Source organism: Aquarana catesbeiana, linkage group LG03, assembly GCF_042186555.1.
Source record: "Aquarana catesbeiana isolate 2022-GZ linkage group LG03, ASM4218655v1, whole genome shotgun sequence".
In the NCBI taxonomy this organism is placed as follows: domain Eukaryota; kingdom Metazoa; phylum Chordata; class Amphibia; order Anura; family Ranidae; genus Aquarana; species Aquarana catesbeiana.
Window position 1 is genome coordinate 313,376,364 of NC_133326.1, and position 16,588 is coordinate 313,392,951.

The 16,588-nt window shown below is 43.2% G+C and overlaps 1 protein-coding gene across 1 annotated transcript in view; it reads right to left on the reverse strand.

Annotated features, from left to right (window-relative positions):
• Nucleotides 1–6,671: 6,671 nt before the first annotated feature.
• Nucleotides 6,672–16,588, reverse strand: part of STAB2 (stabilin 2) — a 263,642-nt gene continuing 253,725 nt past the window's right edge. The window contains exon 69 of the mRNA XM_073620305.1: nt 6,672–6,994. Coding sequence (XP_073476406.1) covers nt 6,947–6,994 — 48 coding nt within the window. The 3' untranslated portion in view covers nt 6,672–6,946. The remainder of the gene's footprint in view (nt 6,995–16,588) is intronic.

A 16,588-nucleotide genomic window follows, 5' to 3' on the forward strand; every position in this document is an offset into this window, starting at 1 on the left:
TGACCAGTTTCCCAGTCACGACTTCTGAAAAACATCCCCACAGCATTTCCCTGTAGGGATGGTGTTCTTTGGGTGATGTGTTGGGTTTGCGCCAGACATAGCGTTTTCTTTGATGGCCAAAAAGTTCAATTTTATTCTCATTAGACCAGAGCACCTTCCTCCATACATTTTGGGAGTCTCTCACATGCCTTTTCGCAAATTCAAAATGTGCCATTTTTGGGTTTTTTTGCAGAAAGTAATGGCTTTCTTCTGGCCACTCTGCCATAAAGCCCAAATCTATGGAGCGTACGGCTTATTGTCGTCCTATGTACAGATACTCCAGTCTCTACTGTGGAACTCTGCAGCTCCTCCAGGGTTACCTTAGGTCTCTGTGCTGCCTCTCTGATTAATGCCCTCCTTGCCCGGTCCATGAGTTTTGGTGTGCGGCCGTCTCTTGGCAGGTTTGCTGTTGTGCCATGTTCTTTCCATTTGGTTATGATAGATTTGATGGTGCTCCTAGGGATCATCAAACATTTAGATATATTTTTTTTTTTTTTTTTTTTTTTATAACCTAATCCTGACTTGTACTTCTCAACAACATTGTCCCTTACTTGTTTGAGGAGTTCCTTGGTCTTCATGGCAGTATTTGGTTAGTGGTGCCTCTTGCTTGGGTGTTGCAGCCTGTGAAGCCATTCAAAAAGGTGTGTATATGTAATGACAGGTAATGTGACACTTAGATTGCACACAGGTGGACATCATTTCATTAATCATGTTACTTCTGAAGGCAATTGATTGCACCAGAGCTTTTTTATGGGCTTCATAACAAAGGAGGTGAATACATATGCACATGCCAATTATCATTTTTTTTTTTTAATTCCTGAAAAATAGTTTTATGTTTATTTTTCTAATTTTACTTCATCAACTTAGACTACTGTGTTCTGATCCATCACATATAATTCAGATTAAAAAAAAACATTGAACTAAAGCCTGTAATGTAACAAAATGGGTAAAAAGCCAAGGGGGTTAATACTTTGGAAGGCACTGTACAAGGAAGTGACATCCTGTGTTTGGCAGTGCAAAATGCAGACTGCAGAGAGTGGGAGCACATGGCTGGATCCGACTGAATGTAGCAGGAGATGTGCTCATAATAACCTTGTTGTGCAATACCATAAAGCTATTCTGCACTCCTCTCCTGCTACATTCAGTCTGATCCTGCCATGTGGTTTTGCAGTCTGCATCCAACACTGTCATACACAGGATGTCGCCTCCTTTTCCAGCCACATTCTCCCGCTGTCTGCATTACCATACACAGCGTCTCACCTCCTGCTAGCCCTGTCCTCTGAGTTCACCGTAGCCCCAACTACAGAGATGGCATTGGGTATCCATGCACACGGACAACAATATTGGGCAGATGTGCATCTGCCACAATGTCGCTTTGCTAAAGAACTCTGGTTGAAAAACCCTGATTTTATGCCATTTCTACAATAATTTGTTGTTATATCTTCAGATCACTGATCAGACCCAATCTTCTGTGAGGTGAAGATCTAAAAATCTTTTTCAGGGATTACCTGAGATCAATTTTTAGCCAAGGGTTCCTTTGAGGTAAAAAGATTGAGAAACCCTGCTTTAGATACATTCTTGAAGGTGAGTTATTGGTAATATATTTTTTTTTAGACACATGGGTTTCAAAGTCAAGTTATTGGTATATACTGTATACTTGCTTAGATCTTAGAGACTTTTTAGCTGTATCGTGATGAGCAATCATCTCTGCATTTATCTTCTCAGAGATGCATGGCTGTTTTATTAATTGAAGTACTCAATGCAGATCCTCAGGCAAACCTCTACACAGCTGAAATGCATGTATGGGAACAACTTTACCTGCCAAACGTGTTTTTTTTTTTTTTTTTTTTTTTTTTTTTTTTTTCAGCCAATCCATCAATTTTGTCTTACAAAAATGTAATATCTCTATACAGTATGGTGGCTGAATATACTGTCTTTTCTACCAGGCTTAAAGTGGAACTTTACCCATAACAACTTAAGAAAAATGATCTTTAGCAAGAAACATACATTCCATATAATAATTATGCTACCACAATATAGTGTGTGCTGTAATTTGCCTCCAGCATTGTTCCTGTTTGTTCTTGCCTGAGGCTGCCATTTTGCTGAAGCCCAGAGCCCCTGAACAGCAGTAAATCTTTAGGCTGTCAGCAGATTGGCCTCTACAAATTTGGGAGTGCCTAAAAATCGAGATCAACTGAGCATGTGCAGAGCAGGGTGAGACGACGTATTACTGAATTTTAAACAGTAAACTTATTTTTAATGTCTTACATAGCTATACCTGCAAAAAGGAGTTGCCTAGCGGGAGTTCATTTTCTGACTAAAGTTCCTCTTCCCTTTTTTTTTTTTTTCTTCAAGGGACTCAATCTCAAACATTTGCGTTATACTGCTACCTACAGGAGGATTGGACACTACTAAAGAAAATAAAATAAATTTTGTTTTTTCAAATATTCTTTGAGTGATTTTCCTTTCCTTGCTCTGCCTCCTGTCGGCACACAATGAGTTGACTCTGCCCCTTGACACTCTTATCTAGACCAACAAAGGTATCCTTCTCTAGCCCTTGTGCTGACTTGAGGCAGAGCCAGGAAAGGAAAAGTATAAGTATCTGAAAACAATTTTCCATCTCAGTGTCATGTTAGACCAGGGCTAGTTCATTACTATTGAGTGCTAACTAGAGGGAGAAGAGAAAGAAACGATGCTGAGAAAAACATTTAAAACAAAAATGCTGCACAAGTAAGTTTACTGTTAAGAGGAGTGAGGCTCCCATGATTTGCATAGGTCCCAAAGCCACTTCTAGTACATAGTAGCATATAAACGTGTTGGGAGTGCTCCAGCTTGCTGCTCTACAAACCACATCTGCTGACCACTTTTGACCATGCTGCCCAGGATGTTGCCCCAGCTCTGGTTTGTGCTCCTTATCTCACCAAGAGGGGAGATGCCTTCAATGAGTGAATTTTTATTTTTTATTTTTTTTACTTCACCTTTTATTATCTCTCCGCAGTACAGCTTTAAATAACTTAATGTAAATTTTATTGCAAGAGCAGGGAAAAACTCCACTAACTGGAATTCCCTTCTATAATGTGTAAAAACAGTTTACCGTGCACTTTATTTTAAATTAAGATCTTTCCCCGAATTGCATTACAGTACAGTAGATCTAAGCCGTAACTGGATGACATTTAGTTTACTTAAACACTGTGTAGCATAAACATTTGCCCTGTTTTTTTGTATTTCATACATTTTTTTTTTTTCCAACTTTAAATCTATTTTATGAATTTGTATTGATAATTGTGAGACAAGCCTGATAATAAGCATCTGCATGGCTGCTTACATGCTTCACTGGGTTAGATGTACTGTACATCAATCTGAAGCCCGTGTGAACTAGGCTCTTGAGACTCTTTGTACAGTGCCTTAAAATATTCACACCCCTTGAAATTTTCCACATTTTGTCATGTTACCACCAAAAACGTAAATGTATTTTATTGGGATTTTGTGTGATCGACCAACACAAAGTGGCACATAATTGTGAAATGGAAAGAAAATGATAAATGGCTTTCATTTTTTTTTTTTTTTTTTTTTACAAATATCTGAAAAGTGTGGCGTGCATTTGTATTCAGCCTTACTGAGTCAATACTTTTGTAGAACCACCTTTCACTGCAATAACAGCTGCAAGTGTTTTTTTTGGGTATGTCTCTACCAGTTTTGCACAGCTAGAGAGTACATTTGTTGTCCATTCTTCTTGGCAAAATAACCCAAGCTCTGTCAGATTGAATGGAGTGCATCTGAACAGCAATTTTCAAGTCTTGCCACAGATTCTCAATTGGATTTAGGTCTGGACTTTGACTGGGCCATTCTAACACATGAATATACTTTGATATGAACCATTCCATTGTAGCTCTGGCTGTATGTTTAGGGTTGTTGTCCTGCTGGAAGGTGAACCTCTGCGCCAGGCTCAAGTCTTTTGCAAACTCTAATGCCGCGTACACACGGTCGGACTTTTCGTCTACAAAAGTCCAACGGACGCTGACGGACTAAAGCTGGCTGGTAATCCGATCGTGTGTGGGCTTCTCCGGACTTTCAACGGACTTTTTTAGCCTCAAATCCGACGGACTTTAGATTTGAAACATGCTTCAAATCTTTACGTCGTAAGTACGACGGACCCCGAAATCCGCTCGTCTGTGTGCTAGTCCGACGGACAAAAACCCACGCTAGGGCAGCTATTGGCTACTGGCTATGAACTTCCTTATTTTAGTCTGGTGTACGTCATCACGTACGAATCCGTCGGACTTTTGTGTGGTCGTGTGTAGACAAGTCCGTTCGTTAGAAAGTCTGCCACAAGTCCGCCGCAAGTCTGCCGGAAGTCTGTCGGACAGGCTGTCGGACTTTTGTAGACGAAAAGTCCGACCGTGTGTACGCGGCATAACAGGTTCAATCCATCCATCTTCCCATCAGCACTGACCAGCTTCCCTGCCCCTGTTAAAGAAAAGCATCCCCACAACATGATACTACCGTCACCACCATGTTTCATGGTGGGGAGGGTGTGTGGGGTGATATCCAGTTTTAGTTTTTGCTTTTAGGCCGAAAAGGTCAATTTTGGTCTCTGCCCAGAACATCTTCTTCCACATGTTTGCTTTGTCCCCCCATGGCTTCTCGCAAACTGCAAATGGGATTTATTATGGCTTTTTTCAAAAATGGCTTTCTTCTTGCCACCCTCTTGGCTGTTTCTCTGATTAATGCTCTCCTTGCCTGGCCTGTCAGTTTAGGTGGACGGTGATGTCTTGGTAGGTTTGCAGTTGTGCCATACTCTTTCCATTTTGGGATGATGGATTGAACAGTGCTCCATGAGATGTTCAAATCTTGGGGGTTTTTTTTTAATTTTTTATAACCTAACCCTGCTTTAAAATTCTCCACAACTTTATCCCCGACCTGTCTGGTGTGTTCCTTGGCCTTTATGATGCTGCTTGTTTACTAAGGTTCTCTAACAAACACCTGAGGGCTTCACAGAACAGCTGAATTTATATTGAAATTACTATTTACTAATTAGATGACTTCTGAAGGCACTTGGTTCCACTAGATTTTAGTTAGGGGTATCAGAGTAAAGAGGGCTAAATACAAATGCACGCCACACTTTTTTCAGATGTTTTTTTGTAAAAATTATGAAAACCATTTATCATTTTCCTTCCACGACACAATTATGTGCCACTTTGTGTTGGTCTATCACATAAAATCCTAATAAAATACCATTTATGTTTTTGGTTGTAACATGACAAAAAATTTAGAAAACCTCAAGGGGGTATGAATACGTTTCAAGGCACTGTACATTCAATCACTAAAACTGTGGTAAATCTATAAAGGGATAGGTTCACCTTTGAACATGTTACACCCATATTTAATATGTAACATGTTCAAGCAGGCCCCCCTTCCCTGTGACAGCGGGCAGGGATTCCTCCCTTTTTCAGCCGCTGTCAAATTTGAAATTGACATGGCTCCACGTGATCTGTGAATGAATAAACTGCAAGTCATGTGTTACTGTGGCAGAGAGACTTGTAGTTTCAATGGACTGTGACCACGCCGATCAAACAAGCTCATAGTCCATTCACACTTCGTACATCTCTTAGACCCCTTTCACACTGGAGTGTTTTTCAGGCGCATTTGGGATAAAAATAGCGCCTGTAAAGCGCCTAAAAAAAACACCTCCCCTGCAGTCTTAGTGTGAAAACCTGAGTGCTTTCACACTGAGGCGATGAGCTGGAAGGACGGTAAAAAAAAGTCCTGCGATCAGCATCTTTTGGAGCGCTGAAGGAGCAACGTATACACTGCTCCTCCACTGCTTTTGCCCATTGAAATGAATGGGCACCGCTGCTGAAGCGCCTGCAAAACGCTTTGGCAGCGGCGCTACACGGGGCATTTAACCCGCCCCGTTTAACCCCGCTAGTGGCCGAATAGTGCCACTAAAATGATGGTAAAGCGCCACTAAAACTAGCGGCGTTTTACCTTCAACACCCCCTGCTCTAGTGTCAAAGCAGACTTAAACTGACAGCCCACACAGAGCTGTAGGAAGAGTGTGCAGGAGCCTGACATTGCACCCTTGACCCACTGCAGGCTCCTGTGAAAAAAAAATAATAATAAATGCAAAATGAACTTAACCTTTAACATGTTAATGTAATTTCAAAATCATTTTTAATACTTCTAAATCAACAGACACTTTGTTATGGGATGACAAAGTTCTATCCTTGTCACTATTGTTCTCCTAAGTTTTCACCCTGTCATATGTGTTTCAGGTGGATGCTATAAGTAGCCGGGCACACACAAATTGCACAAGCATGTTGCAGTCCTGATTAACAAATATTGAAAATAGGTGAAAACTGTAACTGTAAAACCCTCAAAAACTTGCCAATATATTTATCTGCATTTGGATCTTTTGTAAGCTGCAATACATGACTTGTTGTTTGGTTCAGATACACATTAAGTGAGAGCTATTCTATTTAGCCCCAGAGCTAACACTCTGGTTTTCAATCCTCATTCTTCAGGTGTCATTTAATGGTGCAGGTTGAATCTGATCGGTGGCTGCGGGGCAAAACGAAATAAATCTTACCTATAATAAATAAGAATGTGATTATAAAAGATTCCCAGGCAGAGACATTAAAACATTTTATTTACAATTTCACAGCAAAAAGAGCCAGTAATTTGATGAACTGCCCCAGAGCAAGGCTCAGTTCTTCTGGAGGCAGGAAACCGTACATTCACAAAATGAATGAGCCAACAGATATTAGATTACAAATGTGGCAAATAGTCTTTTTTTTCTGTCATTTGATAGGTGGTTGGCATCAGAGAATTACAACAAATGTCTTATTTTACAAGGACAAACTGTTGTTATTGTTTTATATGTAATGCTACACTATCTATTTCTTCTTTATTTGATTCGCCCGCCAAAGGATACTAGCTGCTGATCATCCGAATCCTAAAAGAAATCAAAAAGGGAATTAAAACCCATATTTACAATGATACTTATTGTAGTTAAAATAGACAGATTCAGATCTCATGCATATGAAATGTATGTAGTTTGTGAATTGTAGAATTTAGCTAACATACTGTACAAAATAAAGGCTCATTCACATGGTTGTTTAGCCCCATGCAGAGTCATTTGTTGTACTTTTTTTTAGTACCACTGAGCTGCGTGCAGTGAATGAGTACACAATGATTGTACAGACTCGCCTGAATGGCCGAGTTTGACAGGTGTGCATGGGCAGGTGCACGGAGCTGATGGCACAGGGTCTGTGCCTTGGTTCATTCATCTGCCTCTGCATACCTGTCTGTCTGTCCAGTCACTGTGTACCCATTTACTTTTTTGGGGCTGCCTGTATGCAGCTCAGCAGTGGAAAAAAGTAAACAAATGGTTTTAGATGCTGTATTGGGCTGAGCACACATTTAAATGAGCCCTGAAAGCAAACCATCATAAACAAAATTTTAACATTCAGGGAATCAGTCGAGGCACCCTTTAAAATTATGGACACTCTTGAGGCACCCCATTCTATAATGTAAAAAGTTATACTAATCGTTTTACATAATACATCAACATCCACACACTTAGGACAGCCAATGTTAGAGGTGATTTATTCTTCCAAAGCAAATACACTTTTGCACACTTGTACTGACTAGCAGGGGTGGACTGACAACTCAAGGGGCCCCCCGGGCAATAGGAGAAGATTATGGGGCCCCCGGGCAATAGGAGATTATGGGGCCACACACTATACACACACATACAGTATACACACACAGACACACAGAATACACATACACACACTGAAAAGGTACTGGAGAGGTGGGGCAGCTATAATCTTGGGATTTTTAAAAAAAATGATTTTTACATACTGTCCCTGGTTTTATTGAGGCTGGCAACCCTGATGGGGCCCTTTAGTGGCATGGGGCCCTCGGGCAGTGCCCGAGTACCGAATGGTCAGTCCGCCCCTGCTGACTAGTATACCAATGTTTCTCGTCTCCCTCAATTTCTCTCCATCAGTCAGGTTCAAACAAGGATGCTGTGGAGGCAACAGACATCCACCTTATCAACTGATGATGTCATTGGTTGTTAGGATACCAGTGTCTAGAAAGTCGTAATGGTGCATAATGAAAACCTGTGGCTTTGTGCAACCAAAAGGCTGGCTTGTATACAATTGTTGATCAATTTTTAGGCATTTTGTCAGGGCACCCCTGAAGAAACCTCAAGGCACCCCAGCGTGCCTGGGCACCCTGGATGAAAAAGGCTGGCCTAAGTAGTGACTTCAAACACAGGCTTTTTATGGGCCATCCCTCCTTTCTCCTGAAGATACTGCTAGCTGACAGAGGGGAGCCGATTATGTGACCGGACCGGAGCAGCCTGAAAATAGGTAAGTATATGCATCTTTTTTCCACAGACTAGTTAGTATAGATGTTAGAAAAGGGGCGTTGGAGCAGTTTTACGAGTAGTTAGATTAAACCTAGAATTCTACTTTAATTATAAGGATATATACAGTATGATGTATCTACAAAAATGCTCTTTTGTTAAAAAAAAAAAAAAAAAAAATACCCTCTACCCAAAACTGATGTTTTGCCTACCTTCTTAGTGATCCTAGTGTTATTTGCCCAACCTAGCTTTATCCCTCACTCATGGTTTTAAAATAAGGGTACTACCTGCAGCTAGATTAATCAGGGTCTATTCACACAGGTGCATTTTGATGCAGCCGAAAAACTCATGTATTTGTTGCATGAAGATGCATTACAAGTGGAAATGCAATTCTCTCCTATGTGGCAGGTTCACATCTATGTAATGTAGTTTAGTATAAAAGGGAAACTATATGGATCCATTCAAAAAGCAAATATAAAGATTTCTGCGCTAACCTTAAACCCCCTCAGCTCAAACTGCTGTATAAATATCTGAATGATATTAAAGAAACGTTATGTGTATCGTACAGTGCTACACAAAATAAAAAATTTATACCATAACCATATTTCTATAGGTTATTTGTTAAGGTACAATAGATTTGTTTTTATAAACATTTTTTTTTTTTAAGGGTAACGCTGTATGTTGTACACAGATCCATGCACATCTAGGCATGCAAAGTGTGAATCCAACTTTACTGTTCATAAACGTGAACACACGGTGAAAAGAAGGGCAGCACATCTCTCTGTCACTCAGCTTTCTTCTCCTATCAGCATGCTTCTTGTCAGCACATGAACAGATTGGTTCCTTGTGTTGCTTCTTCTCACACTCCAACCCTGCTGTACAGGACTGAAAGAGGCTGATACCAGGACAAATGTAGGTGCATACACTGCTTACATTTTAAAAATGCATTTGAAAAATGTATAAATGATTACAGAGATACATTAAAGTGATTGTAAATTATTTGTTTTTAAATAACGAACAGGTTTATACTTACCTGCTCTGTGCAATAGAATTGCACAGTGCGGCCCCAAACCTCCTCTTCTCGGGTTCTCCACTGGCACTCCTGGCTCCTTCTCCCTCGGGAGTGCCCCCAGAGGAAGCGGATTCCTATGGCGGCATTTGTGCTGGCTTAATCCTGAGCAGCACTGGCTGCGTCTATTGACACACAGCGGGACTCGGCCCTGCCCCTTCTTCACTGGGCTTGATTGACAGCAGTGGGAGCCAATGGCTGCCACCGCTTCAGAAAACCCAGTGAGACCAGGAAGCAAGGGGAGAGAAGAGCTGTAGATGTGCACAGCGCTTGGGGGGTGAGGGGGGGATAATGATGCCTAAACATTTTTTACCTTAATGCAAGAAATGAATTAAGGTAAACCAGGTTTAAGTTGTGTCTTATCTCTGTCTAGAGTGCAGCTTTAATGAAAAATTTTGCTTAATGCAAATGGTATTACATATCCAATGTTTGTATATTGGATGATTTAGGAAGGTGCCTTCAGACTTTGTGACAAATTGGCAAGTGTTCCACTGCACGAGGCCCTGTAAGCACTCAGAAATTTAATAGGAGGTTCTTTAAATAGATGATCTTTCTCTTGCCATCAGTGTGTCATGGTTTCCTGCACGGAGTACTGTCTGCCAAGTACATGTCATGTGATAATACATTCATTTACATTATAGGGCCTGTTTATCAAAGGTCAAAATTGGTATTCTGAACTTGATTTGTAAAAGAAAATCGAAAACTGTTTTTCATCAAATTGTTTTTTGCACATTCTTTAGAGACGAGATATGATTTACATTTTTTTTCCAATTCACTACAAGTTTTATTGCATAGATTAGGGGTCTCCAATCTGAGGCCCACAGGCCAAATGTGGTCCTTTGCTTGCTTTTATCCAGCCCTTGGGGCACTATTCCTCCCACTGACACCAAAGATGGGGCACTATTTCTCCCACTGACACCAAAGATGGGGCACTATTCCTCCCACTGACACCAAAGATGGCACACTATTCCTCCCACTGACACCAAAGATGGGGCACTATTCCTCCCACTGACACCAAAGATGGGGCACTAATCCTCCCACTGACACCAACAATGGGGTACTATTCCTCCTACTCATACCAGAGATGGGGAACTAATTCAAACATTGACCCCAGTTATGGGGCACTATTCCTCCCATTCACACCAATGATGGGGGACTATTCCTCCCACTGACACCAATCATGTAATTTGTTTTACTCCCACTGACCACCAAGCCTATGGCATTGTTTACTAACACCGATGCCATGGCATTTTCTACTCCCACTGGCCACAATCTGGACCCCTAAAGTTTTTTTTTTTTTTTTTTTTTTATTATTCTTAGGCTGTCAAAAAACATATAAGACATTTTTAGCAGTGAGTAGGAGATAAGCCAAGCTACAAGATAGCATCATATGGTATACATTTATACGGAGAACAAAACATACGATTTGTGTACATTATTTGATGACGAAGCAGATCTGCTAGTACAAAGCTGTCATTGCCACCTAAAGTTTGAAGGGCTGTAAACTGGTCTTTTGTTTTGAAAGTTTGGGGACACCTGGCTGGTATAAGATCATTGATTTTGCAGCATGGACATTAACCGCTAGCCTACCGCCCACCGTCATATGACGGCCGGACGGTAAGCCTATTGTTCTGAGTGGACGTCATATGACGTCCACCGTTTAAACAGGGCATGCGCGCGATCGTGAGCGCGCAGCCCTGTACTGTCGGTGGCGGCGTGTCACCGAGACACCGCTCGTCACCGACAGGGGTGAACAGCCACTGCGCATGGCTGTTTACCACGTGATCGGCCGTGATGAAGTCACGGCCGATCACTAATGGTACATCCCGCATTGCACGGCGCATGCGCGCGATCGTGAGCGCGCTGCGCGTGCACGTCGGTGGCGGCGTGTTCCCCGGGAACACTGCTCGTCACCGACGATAGTTTACATCCATTGGCCAGTACTGTGTACCATGTGATCGGCTGTGATCCATTCACAGCCGATCACTAAGTGTAAACAAAGACCTGTCACTAGCTGTTACTAGCCCTTCTCTCCTCACACACCGTTTCCAGTGTGAGGAGAGAAGAGCCAGGAGCAGTGAGTTACAGATCTTTGTATTTGTAGTGTCTGCACCAACACCACTTCTGTCCCATCGCCCCCCCCAATTGTCATCTGTCACCCAACAGTCACCCCATAAAAAGTGCACCTGTCACATAGAGACTGCCATTAGTGACCATCAGCGGTGCCCTGTCACCCACCAGTGACCGTGCCCTGTCACCCATCAGTGACCTGCCCTGTCACCCGTCACCCATCAGTGACCTGCCCTGTCATCCGTCACCCATCAGTGACCTGCCCTGTCACCCGTCACCCATCAGTGACCTGCCCTGTCATCCGTCACCCATCAGTGACCTGCCCTGTCACCCGTCACCCACCAGTGACCGTGCCCTGTCACCCGTCACCCACCAGTGACCATCAGCGGTGCACCCGTCACCCATCAGTGACGTCGCCTGTCAACAATCTGTGACTGTCACTGTCCGTGGCCTGTCACCCATCAGTGACCGTGCCCTCTCACCCGTCACCCATCAGTGACCATCAGCGGTGCACCTGTCACCCATCAGTGACCGTCGCCTGTCAACTATCTGTGACCATCGCCCATCACACCATCACCTCTCAGTGAACGTCACCTGCCACCCATCGCACAGCCCATCAGTGACCGTCACCTGCCACCCATCTGTCACCTGTCGCACAGCTACCCGCCACACAGCCATGTCCAAAAGAGGATATACAAGTGAGGAGGCGTTCCAGATCCTCTCTATGACTGATGAGAGCACCGGGGAGCTCTCATCAGAGTCCCATTCTGATTCCGAATCAAGTTCGGCATTTGAGCCGATCGAGAGTAGCAATGGTTCGGATGAAGAATGGGTCCCTGCTAAAAGGGCACGACACTCTGGAACCCAGGAAGTCGCCAGCAACCGGGATTATATTCCCAGTACCAGCTCTGCCACCAGAAATAGGCCCCAGGAAGAAAGGCCCAGTACCAGTGCTGCCGCCAGCAATAGGCCCCAGGAACAAAGGCCCAGTACCAGTGCTGCCACCAGAGATGGGCCCCGCGCACAAATGCCCAGTACCAGTGCTGCCACCAGAGATAGGCCCCTCGCACAAATGCCCAGTACCAGTGCTGCCACATCACACCTGAGTTCCAGCACAGGAAATTCAACTCCCCCAACTACTGGAGTGTCACGTCCCCCAAGAGCCAGGGCCGCTACCTATATGCCAGATGGTCTTGCCAACCCAACATGGCTGCCTTCCAACTCGGGATCACCAAATATTCCCCCTTTCACAGCACAGCCAGGTGTGCAGGCCAACACCCAAAATTTTACAGAGATCAATTTTTTTCACCTGTTTTTGCCCGACACTTTGCTGCAGTTCATTGTCGACCAGACAAATTTGTATGCCCAGCAGTATATTGCCAGCAACCCCCAGTCATCTTATGCCCGTCCGTTTGAGTGGAGAGATTTGAATATGGAGGAGTTCAAATTGTTTTTGGGCCTCACCCTAAATATGGGGCTTACAAAAAAAAATGAAGGACATACCTATTGGTCCACCCACCCCATACACCATATGCCCATGTATTCTGCCGCTATGTCCAGGTCCCGATATGAGATGATTATGAGATTCTTTCATTTTAACGACAACACCCAGTGCCCTCCCCGCAATCATCCAAATTCCGATAAGCTGTACAAGATTCGCCCACTAATAAATTCATTTTCCCAACGATTTGCAGAACTTTATGTCCCCGAGAAGATTATATGTGTGGATGAGTCCCTGGTACCATTTTCAGGCCGGCTAGGAATAAAACAGTATATTCCTACCAAAAAAGCCAAATATGGAGTCAAATTTTACAAGCTGTGTGAGAGAGCCACGGGATATCTATATGCATTCTGCATATATGAGGGAAGAGATTCCCAGCTCCAGCCCCCTGAGTGCCCGGCCTACATGGGCACAACTGGAAAAATTGTATGGGACCTGGCTTACCCACTTCTAAAAAAAGGCTATCATATATACCTGGACAACTTTTATACCAGCCTGCCCCTTTTCAGACACCTTTATATTGAAAAAACCCTGGCCTGCGGAACTTCAAGAAAAAATAGGAAGGGCTTCCCACAATCCATTGTGAACAAAAGGCTGAAAAAGGGGGAAAGAGCAACACTGAGATGTAATGAAGTGCTGGCCTTGAGGTGGAAGGATAACAGGAACGTGCACATGATGTCCACCATTCATGATGACACTGCAGTTGTAGTTCAGCGAAGACGAGGTCCCATTGAAAAACCGACATGTGTCCAAGACTATAATCTCTACATGGGGGGGTGGATTTCAATGACCAAATGATTCAGCCCTATTTGTCAATAAGGAGGTCCCGATTCTGGTATAAGAAGGTAGCAATATATCTAATCCATTTGGCCATTTACAATTCCTACATAATCTACACAAAATCCACAGAAAGCCCCGCCTCCTTCCTAAAATTCATAGAAGAAGTAGTCACGTCCCTCATCTATCCACAAAGACCCCTCCCAGAATTACCTCGTTCTGATGCTGTTAGCCGACTTCATGAACGCCACTTCCAGTACAACATTCCACCATCGGAAACAGGCCGAAGACGGCAAAAAAAATGTCGTGTGTGCAGCAGAAGAGGTTTTCGAAAAGATACAAGCTACTATTGTCCCCAGTGTCCCTCCCAACCTGGCCTTTGCATTGGTGAATGCTTCGAACTGTATCATACATCCCCAAGTTATTAGCCCATATTTTCCCCATTTTCGCTGATCATTTTCCATGCTTCCCCAAAATAACCATGCCACTGCCTTCAATGTGAACTGACCCTGGCCTGCTTTTTGACTATGCCTCTGCCTACCGTTTGGACTGCTTCCACATGAACTGACCCTGGCCTGTTTTGACTATGCCTCTGCCCACCGTTTGGACTGCTTGCTCGTGAACTGACCCTGGCCTGTTTTGTGACTACTCTTCTGCCTACCGCTTGGACTGCTTGCACGTTAACTGACCCTGGCTTGTTTTATGGACTATGCTTTTGCCTACCACTTGGACTGATCTGTTGCCCTGCTACTATAGTACACAGGGGTCTCACATATGTGAGGGGCTCCAGAAAAGTTTTTCCGGATGGAGATAACAATTTTTTTTGTTTTCTCCCGGTTTTGTAATTTCCGGATTAGGGTCTGGAGTCCGGAGGCTTCATAGAGATTTGGGTGGGTCGAAGCCTCTACCCCTGTGCCCCTGTGCACAGGTCTTACCCGATTGCGGCCCTCAGCCTTCTGCTGACTTACTGCCATCATGCCTTTGCCTGCCGCATGAACAGACCACACATCTGCCTGCTACCTGGACTATGCAAATAATTCGCTGTAGCAAGAGGCAGTATGTTTATGAAGGGCTGGAGAGCGGTACAATAATGTGTGTCTGCAGGTAACAGTGTACCAGGACCAATATTATGGCTGTGCTGGCTGTCTCTGCCTGGACAATTCCTATGGACTGTGCTGTGCCGACTATAGACAATATTCCTGCCTGCTGCCTGGATAGTTATTGCTGTCGCTAAGCACATCCCTGACTGCTGCCTGGACCAGTGCTCTCTTCTGTGGACACTACTAAAAGCACAGGTAATACTTTTTTTTTTTAATCCTTTCCGCAATAGAATTTATTTTGGATTGTTATTCTTGGTATGTACATGCTATGTGTTAGAAATATGAAGGGCCTTCAAAAATGATAGGTTGCCAGGAAATTATCTATGTAATGTATGCTCCTAGAACGCCTGATGGTGCTACTTGGATGTTGGGCCACTGTATGTGGCCAAGCTGTGTAAGTCTCACACATGTGGTATCCCCATACTCAGGGGGAGTAGCAGAATGTATTTTGGGGTGTCATTTTTGCTATGTGTTGGAAATATCTTATAAAATGGACAACTTTGTGTAAAAAAAATGCGTTTTTATTTTTTTTCCACATTTTCCAAAAACTTCTGGAAAAAAAATAACCGTTCAAAAGACTCATTATGCCTCATAGATTATACGTTGGGGTGTTTGCTTTCCAAAATGGGGTCATTTTGTTGGCAATTCCTTTGTCCTGGTGCTCCAGGGCCTTCAAAAGTGTAATAGGTGGTTGAGAAATGAGATGTGCAATTTATGCTCGTAGATCGCCTGATGGTGCTACTTCAATGTTGGGCCTTTGTATGTGGCCAGGCTGTGTAAAAGTCCCACACATGTGGTATCGCCATACTCAGGAGGAGTAGCAGAATGTATTTTGGGGTGTCATTTTTGCTATGTATTTGCTATGTGTTGGAAATATCTTATAAATGGACAACTTTGTGTAAAAAAAAATGCGTTTTCATTTTTTTTCCACATTTTCCAAAAACATCTGGTAAAAAAATAACCGTTCAAAAGACTCATTATGCCTCATAGATTATACATTGGGGTGTTTGCTTTCCAAAATGGGGTCATTTTGTGGGCAATTCCTTTGTCCTGGTGCTCCAGGGCCTTCAAAATTGTAATAGGTGGTTGAGAAATGAGATGTGCAATTTATGCTCGTAGATCGCCTGATGGTGCTACTTCAATGTTGGGCCTTTGTATGTGGCCAGGCTGTGTAAAAGTCCCGCACATGTGGTATCGCCATACTCAGGAGGAGTAGCAGAATGTATTTTGGGGTGTCATTTTTGCTATGTATTTGCTATGTGTTGGAAATATCTTATAAATGGACAACTTTGTGTAAAAAAAATGCGTTTTCATTTTTTTTCCACATTTTCCAAAAACATCTGGTAAAAAAATAACCGTTCAAAAGACTCATTATGCCTCATAGATTATACATTGGGGTGTTTGCTTTCCAAAATGGGGTCATTTTGTGGGCAATTCCTTTGTCCTGGTGCTCCAGGGCCTTCAAAATTGTAATAGGTGGTTGAGAAATGAGATGTGCAATTTATGCTCGTAGATCGCCTGATGGTGCTACTTCAATGTTGGGCCTTTGTATGTGGCCAGGCTGTGTAAAAGTCCCGCACATGTGGTATCGCCATACTCAGGAGGAGTAGCAGAATGTATTTTGGGGTGTCATTTTTGCTATGTATTTGCTATGT